The sequence below is a fragment of the Lissotriton helveticus genome, chromosome 6 (genome assembly GCF_964261635.1).
Source record: "Lissotriton helveticus chromosome 6, aLisHel1.1, whole genome shotgun sequence".
NCBI classification, from domain to species: domain Eukaryota; kingdom Metazoa; phylum Chordata; class Amphibia; order Caudata; family Salamandridae; genus Lissotriton; species Lissotriton helveticus.
In genome coordinates, this window is record NC_136067.1 from 1,685,003,518 (window position 1) to 1,685,017,331 (window position 13,814).

Below are 13,814 nucleotides of genomic sequence, written 5' to 3' on the forward strand. Positions count from 1 at the left end.
TCAACGCTCGATAGTGGGGTTGGCTGGACGGGTTCCCAATGCTGCTTGAAGCCTACAAAAGCCATCCTTCTAAAAGTGGCCGTGACACCCATCAGTCACCGCCTGTCACTTTCACCTGCAGCTGGCGATACAGGCAGGAAATGATTGTTCACGCTAGGCCACACTGATCACCATAGCATGACATATCTGCTGGAAATCTCGCGGATTCCGACACTTCCCCCACCAGACACAAGCCAGACACTCATTAATCTCCGAAAGGCTGGCCCCCTTCACCCCCCACGACACCATGAACATACACATGCCCCGAAAACAATCAGAAGCATTTAGAGGCGTTAAACGTTTGCACAACGCCTAGTCTCATTAAAATGTGGGTTTCCCGCACATGGAGGCAGAAAACGGCACTACATTGTCTATTTTGGAACACAGCAGTGCCTTGCTCTTATGCTGGAAAAGGGTTGGGTGCAGATTTCAAGCTGAACAGCAATTAGTATCGGTTTCAAAGCACTTACCAATTTCACAGATAAGTCCAGAGTATCCCTCGGGGCAGGAGCACTGATACTTGTCGGGCCCGGTGTTGCTGCAAGTTCCTCCATTTAGACAAGGCTGGTGTGTTCCACAGTAATTAAGATCTGTCAAATGAAAGGCCTGTGTTAATGAAGTGTCAAACTCCTTTATTCGAAGAAGAACTTTAAAGAACACGGAAGTGTAGATGTTGGCACTGGAAATATGCCAAAGAAAAACCAAAGGTGGTGATGGACGGAGCGTTGACAATACAAACACTCACCCCCAGTCAACTGATCTAGGTTTAATCCATCACCGTTCTTTAGCCCACTCTGCCACCCCAGTTCAGACATAGCCATATGCAAATCAGTCTGACCCTGTGCCTCATGGGAACAGTCCAGCCCGAACTGCCAAGCCATGTATGGAAATATGCCCCCTACAGCTAATAGTGACAAATTGCACACACACAAACGCAACACATACGTGCATGCACGTAGACACCACAAAGTACACAAACACAGCACACACACACACAGGGATAGTAAAGACAGACTACTACAGTTCTAATCTGACAGATAGGACCACGAAGAAGCGCTTACCTTTGTCACACAACTGGCCACCCCAGTTAGTTTCACAGAGGCACTGCCAGGGTTCAACACAAATGCCATGGACACATCCGGGGTGCGAGATGCATTTATCACAGTACTGGCCCTGCCACCCATATTGGCACCTGTGAACATAAGCACACACTTAGTAACCACAATTATAAAATGTAAACAAAAAAACAAGTTTATTGGTGAATAAGGCCACATTTTGAAATCCACAGAATTGGGGTATTCTCAAAGTGAGGGTACAGAAGTCTGCCTAGGTCTCAGATCTAACCCACTGATTAAAACAACTATCCCAAGAGAGGCTCTCGCGAACCCTGAACGGCAACCCCAAAATACTCTCTGATGAGACAAAATGCTGAGTATGCATTAAAATGTTCTAGGTTGGCGAGGACTACAGATCTGTAAGTGGATACCAAATTGCACCGCCACAGAGTACAGTAAGATATGACTCTTAGCTGTAGACACGAGTAAAGCTAGGCCAATCAAAACGTTGGCAACATGGCCAAAACACACCTATTCTAGGTAACAGTTAAGATGTATAAAGTCACACGGATTCAGAACTCGGTGTTCCTTCTTAACAAACAACAATTTGTCTGACCTGCACACTGACCTCGCAGCCAAAAGCGACCCTAAATAAGCCTTGATTATATATATATCACCCAAGGTAAAATACTTATTTGTAATATATGAACTGAACAGTTTTCCTCAAACAGTAGTCACAAATTGGGGGTTCTCTATTGGTATGGAAAGGGTCAGCGCAGAGAAGGCGATCCAGGTTATAGCTGGATAGCCAGGGCCTCTGTCTGCAACAGAGTGGGAAGAAGACCTGTCTGAAGGCTTGGGGGCCCCGGGCCTCTAAAGTAATGCTGGGGTCCTCTTTGGTGCAACAGGACCTCTTTCAAAAGAAAGACTATGACCTTGGATATCGTTTGAGGGGTCACCAGAATGTGCAGACATCTAGAGAAGGCTGGTGTTGCCCAACTGATCATAATATGCAAATACATTTAACAGTGGCAGCCCGGGGCCCTCCAAATAAGATGGGCCTGGGGAAAACAGCCACAGTTCCTCCCACCTACTGATGCCCCCAATGGAAACAGCACTTGCACAAGCAAATTGTATTACATGTAAACATTCATTTAGTCATGCAACACTTAATTCTGCCATGTAAACGTTTGCAAACATCTCTTATTCTTTTGGTGTAAGGCCATTTCATTTCCTAACGTCCTAACTCAATAAAGCCCGCCAATTGGTGTACTCTTGTCTTTCTCTTCATGGCAGCAGGCAGAAAGGTGCATAGGACTGTCAGTGACAGGCCGCCACGCCACGCCACACCCCCCTCCCACGCAGTCTCGCGCGCCACAGATGAGCCCCTTGGCTTGCACGGGAGTCTGCGAAGCTTCGCGGTTTCTAAAGCTTCACCGAGACCGACCGGCTAATCCCCATCATGAGAAAACACAGGGCTCCAAAGACTAATCACCCTCTGCCGGAGGTGAGCTTCACCCCTCCTTCCGCTCCCTCGGGAGAAAAAAAATCGCTTCCTCATTACAAAGTGGGGGCGGGGTATTGTTATCTCCTGGAGACATTTCCTCAAGTTTTTTTTCTCCTTTTTTTTTTTTTACACACATTCATTGTGCTTAGGGGTTCTTTCTCCCCCGCTACACTGTGTTCTTTGGTGGCATGGGGGAGGGGGGTGTTCTGTAACCTCCGATTTCACAAATGCATATGAAAGGACTAAACGGGACCATGAATGTTCTTTGCTAGGATCTATCAACGCCACCCACAAATGCAAAATATTGGCCACTGAAATCACTTGCTCGTGACGGATTTTAGGGCCTAGTTGGAAGAACGGAGCACGCCGCTAGAAAGCGCAGATTAAAACGTCAATGCCCAGCAACACAAACCAGGCCAGACGCCGGGTAACCCCCGAGCGTGCAGCGGCTAGAAACCAACTCCCCGAAGACAGCCAGTCCTGCAGCTATGCGGATGTAACGTGCCCAATTAACTTTCTCGTGAGAAACTGGAGCTTGTAGAAAGCAAACTTGGTATTGTTGGCAAGGGAGAACTGAGGAAAGTAATGCACGGGACTATGGAATAAACACACTCAGCCCCCTCGACCAGGAATTTTCAATTATGATTTTTCCTGTAGGTATAGGATGAAAAGCTTAGAAGTAAAGCTTATAATTAAAGTTTGGGGGCCACAGACGCTCGCCGCAAGAGACAACTTCGAGTTGATCAGAAACAAGTATGCAAATGAGGCGTGGGAAAGTTGCACCTTAAGCAAACAAGAGCAGCAGTGCATGTCTGGGCAGTGAGTGGGAGGTGAGCTTTGGAAAGAGAAAGGGCCTCAAAATCTGGAGACAAAGGCGGCTGTCCGAGCTGGGGGCCCCCCGCCCCTCCCACCAGGGACGTCCATTGTGACCACTGGTGGCGGACACTATTGTTTGCGTATCAGCGGAGGGACAGGCCAGCATCTGGCTAACTCCAGTGGTGCGAACCAGGCCTGACACTGGGCCCAAGCGGGGAGGTCACTCACTGAGGGAAGGACACCACAAGAATTCAGTCACCCCACTATTACTGGATATTACTTTAATTAACGCCCCTCCTCGGTCTCCTTTATTTCACATTATAAACTGACAGATATAATCCCTGCTGCCTCCTCTCTCTTTCTCTTCTCTGTTTAGGGAGATACGTCGAGTAAGATCACTCACCTCAGTCACTCACTTCGATACCTCTGAATCACCCTTTCATGCTATGAACCACTACTGTCCTGGTGAACATTTCTGTTCGAAATGCTATTAAAGCTTAACAAAATAAATCCTGCGGCATACCATCAACCACACTGAAGTACGACTGAGCACGGAAAACAAAAAATACAGCCACAAGCACCATTCCCATAACTAGTCGTGCATGGCAAACCCATCACATGCACTTTAGAGCACCACAGGCGCGTGTAGAGCACACACCAAGGAATGCAGATTGCTAGGTGTGTAAAACTGCAGTGTCACAGGGGTCTCCAACATTTTCTGTACTGAGAGCTACTTCTGTTCAATGAAACACATTGACCGCTACTAATATTATTAGTGCTATAAAATTTCTATTTTTTATAAGTATTATAATTCAGGGAAGGAAAAGCTTTCTAATGTAATAAACTGGGCTTTCACACAGGTGAGCTACTCAGAGGTAGCTGGAGAGCTATGTTAGCTTATGAGCTACTGGTTGGAGACACCGTGGAAGAACCTGCAGCCGTCCTCGAACATTCACAGACAGACCCTGTATCCTACCCAGCCGGTGAGCGCAGAGGCTCTTGCAAACTACTGCACTAAGGCTGCACTGGGGCTGTAAAGTAACCCCCATAACAAGCCAGCACTTTAGCAACCACTTGCATAAACACACAATCCATGCCACAAGCCAAAATGCACGCCAAGGGTGCAATATCTGGTAAACTGGCAGAATGTGGAGGACTGCGTCTCAGGGCCTGGGCCAGAATGGACCCAACATCAAAGCTCTGCGGCCACAGTCTGCATTCATCTGTGTCTCCCGACAAGATTCCTTCCCAGCTATTAACCTCTCAGCACTCAGAGCCTGGCTCCCAACAGCAAAGAAAGCAAGAGATTTAACTAATCCCACTCTGAAGAATGCTTCACTTCTGCCCACTGAGCGGGCAGAGGGGGCGAGGGAAAGGCAATACCAGAGGCAGGAGAAGTGCTAAACTGGCTCTCATCAGCATCACCTTCAACTGACCTGCATCCTTCTTACCGCCAAGAGTTTTAGAGCGACTTAGGGAAGGGTGCACATTTCTTCAATTTGCTCAACCACAACTTACAGGAAAAGAAGACAAAACGACACTCTCCACTGTCACTCTATTATAAAGCATTTAATCATGGTCACGCAGACACACTGAAATTTAGGCAGCCTTTTGGCACAAGATGACAAAGAAGAGGTTGGGTTTTTACCTGCATTCTCCTGGAACTTTGCAAGTGCCATGCTTCAGACTGCAGCCCTGGCGGCAGATTGCTGTGAAGAAAAGAGCACACAGGGATGAATCAGCCAGCAAAACCCAAGCAAGTCCAAGCCCAGAGGAATGTGTTTCATCTGTGCCCAGCCTCTTGTATCTGCCAAGCATAAAAACATTACCACTGCGGACCCAATGCGGACCAGTGTGCCCTGTGGCATTCTGCTGCCACCGGTATTTCCCTCTTCAAAGACTCTGGATCATCAAGGGCTACTAGTCTGCCTCAGAGTTTAACACAGGGGTGCCCAACACAAGATTTGGAGGGCCAGATCCACACCAGATATTAGGAATATATCTTGTTCAATTTATTTCCATCTACATTCATTCTATATAAATGTATTGTATTCTGTCTGGATAGCATGAAACCCTCGCCTTCATTTCATTCTGCCTGAATCTACTGAAATTGTGGAATACATTTGGCCATCCTCGCCTTAAAGAGGACAACTATGGTTTTAAGTACATTGAAAGCTGTGCCCCTCACCATCCAAGATAAGAAACCACTTGACCGGGTGCCTTGTTGCAAATACTATGTTTCTTAAACATGTCATGTGTAGCCCTTTCTTTATGTTACTACAATTAATCTCTTCTAGGGCTCTTTACAGAAGGCGAGGTGTTACAGATTCCCCAATTTCGACAAAATTAACAGGAAACAGTATGCTCATGAAGAAAGAGACTCACATAAAATGATATCTTTTTGTTTGATGTGACCTCTGCATAGCTTAAAACAAAACAAAAAAAACCCCCACAGAACTGAAAAGCCAGAACTGAAGGCATTCTGGGTGAATAGGGGTGCGAGTCAAAAGTGGACCTCACTGTCGCTTCAGACGGGGTGGTTACTAAGGTGGAGGTTACATGCTAGCACCTTAACTTTTCCAGAACACTAGATACCAGTTAGATCAGGGGTCTCCAGCCATTTCTGTAACAAGAGCTGCTTATGTTCAATGGAAATCATCCAGAGCTACTAATATTACGAGCGCTTTACTAGGGACCACTTCACACAAGACTGAATTAGTGGCCATCCACCATATGCTACATTTGCCAGCAGTGATCACATCAGTGCATCAGGCATGGTAGTCCACAGAAATGTAAACATTTTTTGCCAATGAGGAATTAATTCAACAATGCAAAACCTTCCAATTAGTAGGCAGGGCTGCACCCTGTAGAGCTCCTTAAAGGTAGCAGGAGACTACCAGTAGCTCACGAGCTACTTGTTGGAGAAGCCAGTTAGATTCTAGTTGGTCTATGTCTAGGTCAAAATTGCGGGTTGGCCATAAGCACCGCTCAATGTCAAAGGACACAATACAACTTTCGTGGTTTCATGTCAGAACAAATGATTCAGTCCGAGCTCCCGCCTATTCTGACCCACCCGGTACCAAAGGCATTAATGATCAGATGAACTCTCCAAAAACCCTCTTCCTTGCCAATAATGTTGCACACTGCAATGTTAGCCCCCATAAAACTGCTGTTCTATAACCATGTCATCAATAACAATCTCCTCTTCCCTGAAAAGTAATATTGTGCTGTTGACCACTTTTCCAAGACAAACAGTAAATGTTAAATATGAGCCGCCACCATGAGAAACTGCAGCACAAGGTTTAGAAAAAGGTCACACAGTTGTATTTCTGTTGGCCCTTCGGCTTTGTTAAAAAAGAACAGCATCTCAACTCTGTACAAGACCACAGACACTTGAATAACACATTTTATGCACATTTTGAGACTTTAAGTAATCGAGTTATAACCAAGAAGACCATGTTTGCGCATACCATTCTTGCACTCTGGGCCCATCCATCCTTCCAAGCATGTTTTGTTGCCATTTTGATCGCAGTTGTAGTGTCCAAAGAAGTCATCTCTTGGTCGGCATAACTTGTTGCAGCCAAAGCCATAATAGTACTCATCGCAAACTACTCTGATCTGGTACTCGAAGTGCGACATGCCGGCGTTGTGCTTCAGCGTTTGCCACTGTCGGCTAGGGTTGATCATTCCAGAGTGTGTCGCCTTTTCTATAATGTCACCAGGATCTAAAATCGAAAGAAATAGAATATTAAACACAAATACTTATTGAAGAGACGGTCGCAGAGCTTTCCAGCTTCAACAGAACACCCTACATCAAAACAAACATTTCTACAAAGCAAGCCTACAGGTCTAGTCTAATGTCAAGCAGTAAATGCTACAGAGGGACATAGCTTACGCAAGTGAGAGCAAGTCAAAAAATATATCTTATAATCAAATCAACCTCAGGATTTACAACATTTCAAAATAAAATGGTTAGATTTGGGTTGAATAAAAGGAATGAACCTTCAAAAAAAAAAAAATTAAAAGCAGAAGCAATGGTTTAACCTGTGTGTCCGACGCTCCTTTAAGCAGGTATGAATGCCACAAGGCTAGTTGTTTTGCGAGGAAGCCAATGACTTGCCAAAACATTGACATAAGTGACTTCACTCAAATTTGGCAGGGGGACAGCATGCAAATTAACAACCACTTGAGATGTTGGGCCTCATTCCTTAATGGATTTTCACGGTTGGCTCACAGGGATTTGTGTACACAGCACAAATTACTTTATACCTGTGGGACAAATTTCCCTTTCCTCCTCGCTTTCACTCTTGAAAGCATCTGACAAGGAGTTCAGAATTTGTGCCCGACATCGACCAGAGTTTGGGATTATGGGAGCAAAAAAATGGCCTGCTTTTTTCCAAGCCCTGCATCTGTTTCAAATAATATTTCGCATGAAGCCGGAACATAGTACATCTCTGTGGTATTTCACTCTGAAGTCCAGGTCTTGTGACCGCAGCGATCTGACACCGCCTTACGACCTGCTGTTGGCAGCACGGTGACTGCAGCCTCTAGATTCTTCAGACAGCAAGCAAACGCCCAGGCACACGGCAAAAGGCAGGCAGCTCGACCAACAGCACCACAAAGGCTCCTTTTCAAAGGGTGCAGAGGAAGCCACCTCCAAGGCTGCTAAAACACTTGTATGTACCATCAACAAACATGCCTGGGCATCGACTACTGGCTTGTAACCAGGCACAAGGCAGCAGTGAAACAGCTTCAAATCACACAAGAATAAGCAATACAAAGCCAATATATCTGGGTTGGTTGATAGCCTTTTGGCTTTGCCAGTGCTTGTTTTTTGGGGGTAAATGTTTGTAGCCCTTGCTCATATAAAAATATCCCTAAAAGCAAACATATTTGGTCTCATAAAGCACACATTGCCATTAGGTGCTTCTTTTAAAAGAGCAGAATGCCTTAACTCGCAGTGAAATGAAGCTAAAACTTAAGTGGTCTTACCAATTGTCCCATTAAATATATCGATCACTGTTGCATATATCGGTATTGGCTAACGTCATATCTATCCAGCATCATGACCGCTTCAATGGCAGGCACTGAGAAAAATATGCCCGACAGCGCAGTACCCATGCAGGTCTTGCATACTCCACCTGCACAACACACAGCAAAGTGCAACTTTCCAATAAACTCGGAACTAAACCAATCAAACCCACGGGCAGTGCCAGCCACATACAGGCATTACGCGTCACCCTCGTTACCCCCAATGGGCAGCAGGCACTAGATGGGAGTATTTGAAAATTGGCTGCCCTCCAGGGTCACATGGCACTGCATGCCAAATTCCTCCCCTTGTGTCCAATCAACACCAAGCGCCAATAATTACGTGTCCAGAATGTGGAGATGAAATCCATTCCAGTGATTCGAAAAGACAGCCGGAGTATTATATTATAGTAAATGCCCCTTTAAGGTCCATTATTCAAACACCAAAAAGGCATCATATTGCCAGTAGCCCCGGGATATTTTACAATTAAGAATAGAGACTTCCATAAACAGCTTCAATATGACAGGAAAGAATGGGAAGTCTGCCCCAGCCCTAACATGGCATAACGCTCCTCTGAACACACGTTGTAACAATACAGCTGTTTACATAACGCCTGATGCGGGCACAACATGACCCAGTCAGCACCTGGCAGGAGCCATCACCATATGAAAACATTTTCATAAACCCAGCACAGCCAGCTCTTCAGTGCCCCAGACCGACCCCCCCCCCCCCTCTAGCCCACCTGTCAGCACGCGACCCCCCGAACCAGGAGAGAGCCCAGCGCCCAGCAGCAGCGGGCCACCCGGGCGCCGTTAATAAGCACCGAGGGCGGCCTCAGGAAGCCCCAGGAATGGAGAAAAAAATGACCTCCATAATTGCATCGACAGCTCGTTTAAACTCCGCTGACCTGAAACCTTGACAAGTTGGAAGAGTCATTATCCATTTAGAGACCCGTGAAGTTGGCTGCAGTGTTGGTTTACATTTGAGAGAAATTCCCACGATACGGTAGTTCTTGCCAGTCGAATACCAACCCGCTGGAGAGAAAAAAACGGTTGGCGTCTGAGATAAAAAGAAGGGCCTGGTGCACACAGCTGCTCAGTTTATTTGTGTTTACCCCACAGCCCATTAGTTCCATTGCATTCTACCGCATTTGGAAACCGCTCACTCCTGTCTTCCACCCACAACCCCTCCGAGCATATTATACAATCACAGACCGTCCATCCCTCGGCCTACCCCGAGCCAGACGCTGGACTGCACAAGTGCCTACGTCTAAGCCCAAACGGGCGCCATGACAGGTGAAAATACATAGGCATGTCACTGCCGTTCACACGCAGGGGCGAAAGCGAGCAAAACTGTAAACCGTACTCCAGCAAACTTTAAAAAAAAAAATTGTAGGGTGATCTTTGTGGCACTTGTTGTGTTTAGCAAACAAAATAAGATGATGGACGGACTGCTGAAACTTTTCAGACACTCACCCGCCCAGTCACAGATCTGGGCCTCATCCATTATTCTTCTGCTCACTAAGCCACCCCAGTTTGGACCCAGCCATATGCAAATCAGTCTTGACCCTGTGCCTCATGGGAACAGTGCAACCCAACTGCCAGGCCAGATCCTCCCTGGACCGGAAACAAGCATCCTGGGACCGGTTAAGAAGCTGTGCTACCAAAGTGAGTGGTCACTACGAACTGTACGTAAAAAACAGAACAACATAAAAAATATTGTTTCCTACAAACGCATTTAATAATAAAATGACTCCTACATAACTATTCCAGGCTATGCTAACACGGGGCCAATTAGCAACAAACATACTCATGAATGCACAAGGCACCTGGTCACTAAGCCATGAATATTAGGGGGTCTCCCACGTCAGTTCCCAAGTGATGGAGTCCCACCAGGTTTTCAGACACTGGGAGCACGTTTTTATACAATGTATCAACATGTAATCAATTAAATAGGGGTGAGCCTGAAACTCTGGCAGGGAGCAGGCCTTTGTGGATCAATTCTAATTAAATACTTCCTCTACTGCAGTGTAAGAATGTTCTTACTTTTAGCTGTGGACCACAGTAGGCCCGCTACTTGGCAACCCCTCTCGATTAAAAAAAAACCACGCACAGCCAGGAGACGGGTAAATAAAGTCCATTAAAGATGGTTTGTAATAAGAGTGGACATACGCAAAGCAAAATGGCGGACACAGCTTGCTTGGCCCACACAACCCGTACAGATGAACGCCTGTTGGTCGCAGGCCAAGCGCAGAACATTGTTTCACAGGTAGTGCTATAATTAGCAATGGCTCTATACTTACCGTTCGTGTCATTATTGTAATCCCACGCTTCCACCAGCAATGTGTAGGAGCGCTGCAAAAACAGAAAAAAATACAGATTCAGCAACTTTTCACAAGCTACACAACAAAAGGACACACAAGTACTAAAGTCACTGCATTGATTCAAACTCCAAGAGGCATTTGGTTCACATACAGAACTCGGTCACCTTGTATGAAGTCGCATCTATTTCCATCTCCACAGGAAACAGATTAGAATCGCGGCCAAAGCAATCCTCTTGAAACCCCTTAAAGTACCTTATCCGGGGGGATTAGCAGAAACCTTTCACCTCGAGGTGCGCATCTCAGTTCCCACTAAGGAAACTTATGTATTTAACCGCCAAGTGCCCGTGCACCCACCCACAAACCTATTCCTGTAAACCGCACACAGCTGAAAACAAACTTTATTTTGCCCAGAAAAATTCGGATACATCAGTCGGCTCGCTGCTGTGCTGGGAGCGAGGGGGTGCTACTAAAGTCTGGGCCGAGCATCCTCTGGGGACATTTTTTCAGCACCTCTTTGAAAGCTTTGTCCATGCGCGAGCCCTTCCCTGCTCCCACAAGTATCAGGTGACGCAGGAAAGAAGGGATGAATCTTGCCCTGGTGGGGGAGAGGAGGGAACGCTCCCTTGGTTTAAAACAAAGCCAGCGCGGTGCGGCCTAGCCATTCGGAAAAAACGGGGCTCATCACCGCGGCACATTTACAGAGGCACTAATCTGCCAATGAGATCTGCACATTCCATTAACAACCAAAGGCATCCCTCTGCTCACACGGGCGCGCTTGGGCTGGAAGCTCGCCAGCGCCTATCTCCGACTCCCTTTAATCTCCTATCGCGAGACGGGAACGAATAAAAAGAGCGCTTCGGCCACTTATTGTGGAATTCTATAGCCCTGCCAGCTCGCACTCTAATGTGCCCGCCTACGAGACGGCCGCTTGGCACACGGCAGCTCCGCCAACCCGTGCTTTTAATTCACCTGTTGGGAGAACCGGCCCTTATAATGCCTTGCAGGCCAGGACCGGCCTGCAAGGTAAAACCATAATTTCCTTTACTTGTGGTGGCCCCAGGAGGAGGGGGTAACCAACGTTGCCTACGTAACGTTTGTTCTTGTGTTAGAGTGACGTGTCAGCAGGGTGCTCCAAATCCCTTTGACTGCTCTTGTGTTTGAGTGTCTGCCATTTATTGCAGTACTATACCTCTACTTGTACTTTGTACGCTTTTGTAACTTGCACATATGTCACTTTGTCCTCCTGTAATGCACCGTTTGCTACCTCTTGTATTTTGTTTGCTCACAATTGTCACTTTTGCCTCATGTAACTAACTTAACGTTTGCTTTTGTAATGTGTTCACTTGTAATTTTCTCCTCATGTATCAGTTCTGTTCCTACTGTGAAGCGCTCCGACACCTTCGGGTGAAGTCCGCGCTATATAAAAACGCATAAAATAAATACATACATTTTTTTTTAGGGTGGTGGGGTTAGGCGGGGTGAGGGAGCGAAAAACAGCCCCGAGCCTCGCAGTCACAAGGTATGTTCTGAGGCACTCTTTGCAAACACCCGACTCGACTCTCAGATATCGAGCCATTTGTCAAATTCACGGGGCAGGTAAATATTACGTTCCAGAGGCAAACATTCAGACAGAAAAGCAAACACCTGCGAGGTGTAGCTGTAAAGCTAACTTAAAAAGTCAAGGCAATCTCGCTTCTCACGACGTGACAGAGCTTGCAGGCTGCGAGGGAAAAGTTACCCAGTGACAGGCACTGTCTTGGAATGCGGCCTAAATATGTTTCATATTCAGCGCCGAACAGGATTCCATCTCGTGCACTGATAACTGTGGGAAAATGCTTATATGAGAAGCAAAGCCGGGCAGGCTCGGGCATGTAGCCCGGCTCCTATTCATAGGCACGCAGCTCAGACCTGTTATTATTGTCATTATCAAAATGCCCCGCGCGAGGAGCAGGCCTGCTACTGGGATTTCCTGTAAAAACGCGAGATTTGGGGCCGACGCCCTGCCCCCAGTGTGGCGCTGACAAAAAACATGGTGTTGGTTTAAGGATTTCTAAACCCAACCCAAGGAAACGCGCTTAAGCTGTTTGAAGTGTACACTCCACTTGGCGTTCCCACGCAGGCTTAAGCGCCCAAAACCCAATTCAAAGAGCGCGGTGCGAAACCGCTAGAGTTTCTAAAAGGAGCCACAAAGTAGGTCCCATTACAATGTACAAGCAGAATGCTTCACCCATGTTGCAAAAAGGCCCAAGAGGCGCAGTCTACAGGCCTTCTGCAATACCTAATAAAAACAAATGTTTATTCAGAATTTATTCAAATTTGGCGACTGGCCAAATGTTTGACTATTTTCAATTTGACTTCATAAGGTCAATAGATCCAAAGATGATGGGGTTCACTGAACGCTCTACTCTATCACCCCATTCCCTTTTTGCTTCACTGTGGCAGGAATCCAGCACTCACTGAGCTTCAGTGTTCCACGCCCGGGATTGGCCAGCAAGTTAGGATGGCACTGGCCATTAAAATCCTTTACAGTACAAGGGTTTGGATCAGAGAGCTAGTGCAGCTGCGAAACTGCAGTGCCTTAGAAGCACAGGTCAAAGTTTCATGTGAGAATGTGGAGTAGCACACTTAAGAGTGGGATACAGCTCTGGCACTATGATACAGAACCGAAATCTAGGCGAGTAGGGTATGTCTCTTGCACTACATGCATAGAAGCCACTTAGCACTGTGCGCTAACCTCTGTGCCAACCTATGGGACATGTTTATGATTGATACAAAGGGTTGGGCAATCATTTTTGCCAGCGAACCAGGTATTTGTTTTAGGTGAATACCTATACTACACATCACAGTTTAGGTGTGGGGTAGAATTACCATACTCCTTATTTAGGTCCCGAAGAAGTGCCTTAGATCCTTTTTTGGACCGTTGGGTGCGAAACATGTTGATCTAACTGCACCCATAGACTTGAAACGACTTGGATACATCACGCCCCTACAGTAGCCCTGACACCTTTACGTTTTTTAATCCTGCCAGGAGAACCATCATATCAA

At 46.5% G+C, this 13,814-nt stretch overlaps 1 protein-coding gene across 1 annotated transcript in view; it reads right to left on the minus strand.

Annotated features, from left to right (window-relative positions):
- JAG1 (jagged canonical Notch ligand 1) overlaps nt 1-13,814 on the minus strand; it is a 50,491-nt gene that overhangs the window by 19,518 nt on the left and 17,159 nt on the right. Inside the window, exons 3-7 of the mRNA XM_078649542.1 lie at nt 10,749-10,800; nt 6,888-7,142; nt 5,066-5,126; nt 1,101-1,231; nt 510-629 (exon numbers count right to left, since the gene is read on the minus strand). Of these exons, the coding sequence (XP_078505668.1) occupies nt 510-629; nt 1,101-1,231; nt 5,066-5,126; nt 6,888-7,142; nt 10,749-10,800 (619 nt within the window). The remainder of the gene's footprint in view (nt 1-509; nt 630-1,100; nt 1,232-5,065; nt 5,127-6,887; nt 7,143-10,748; nt 10,801-13,814) is intronic.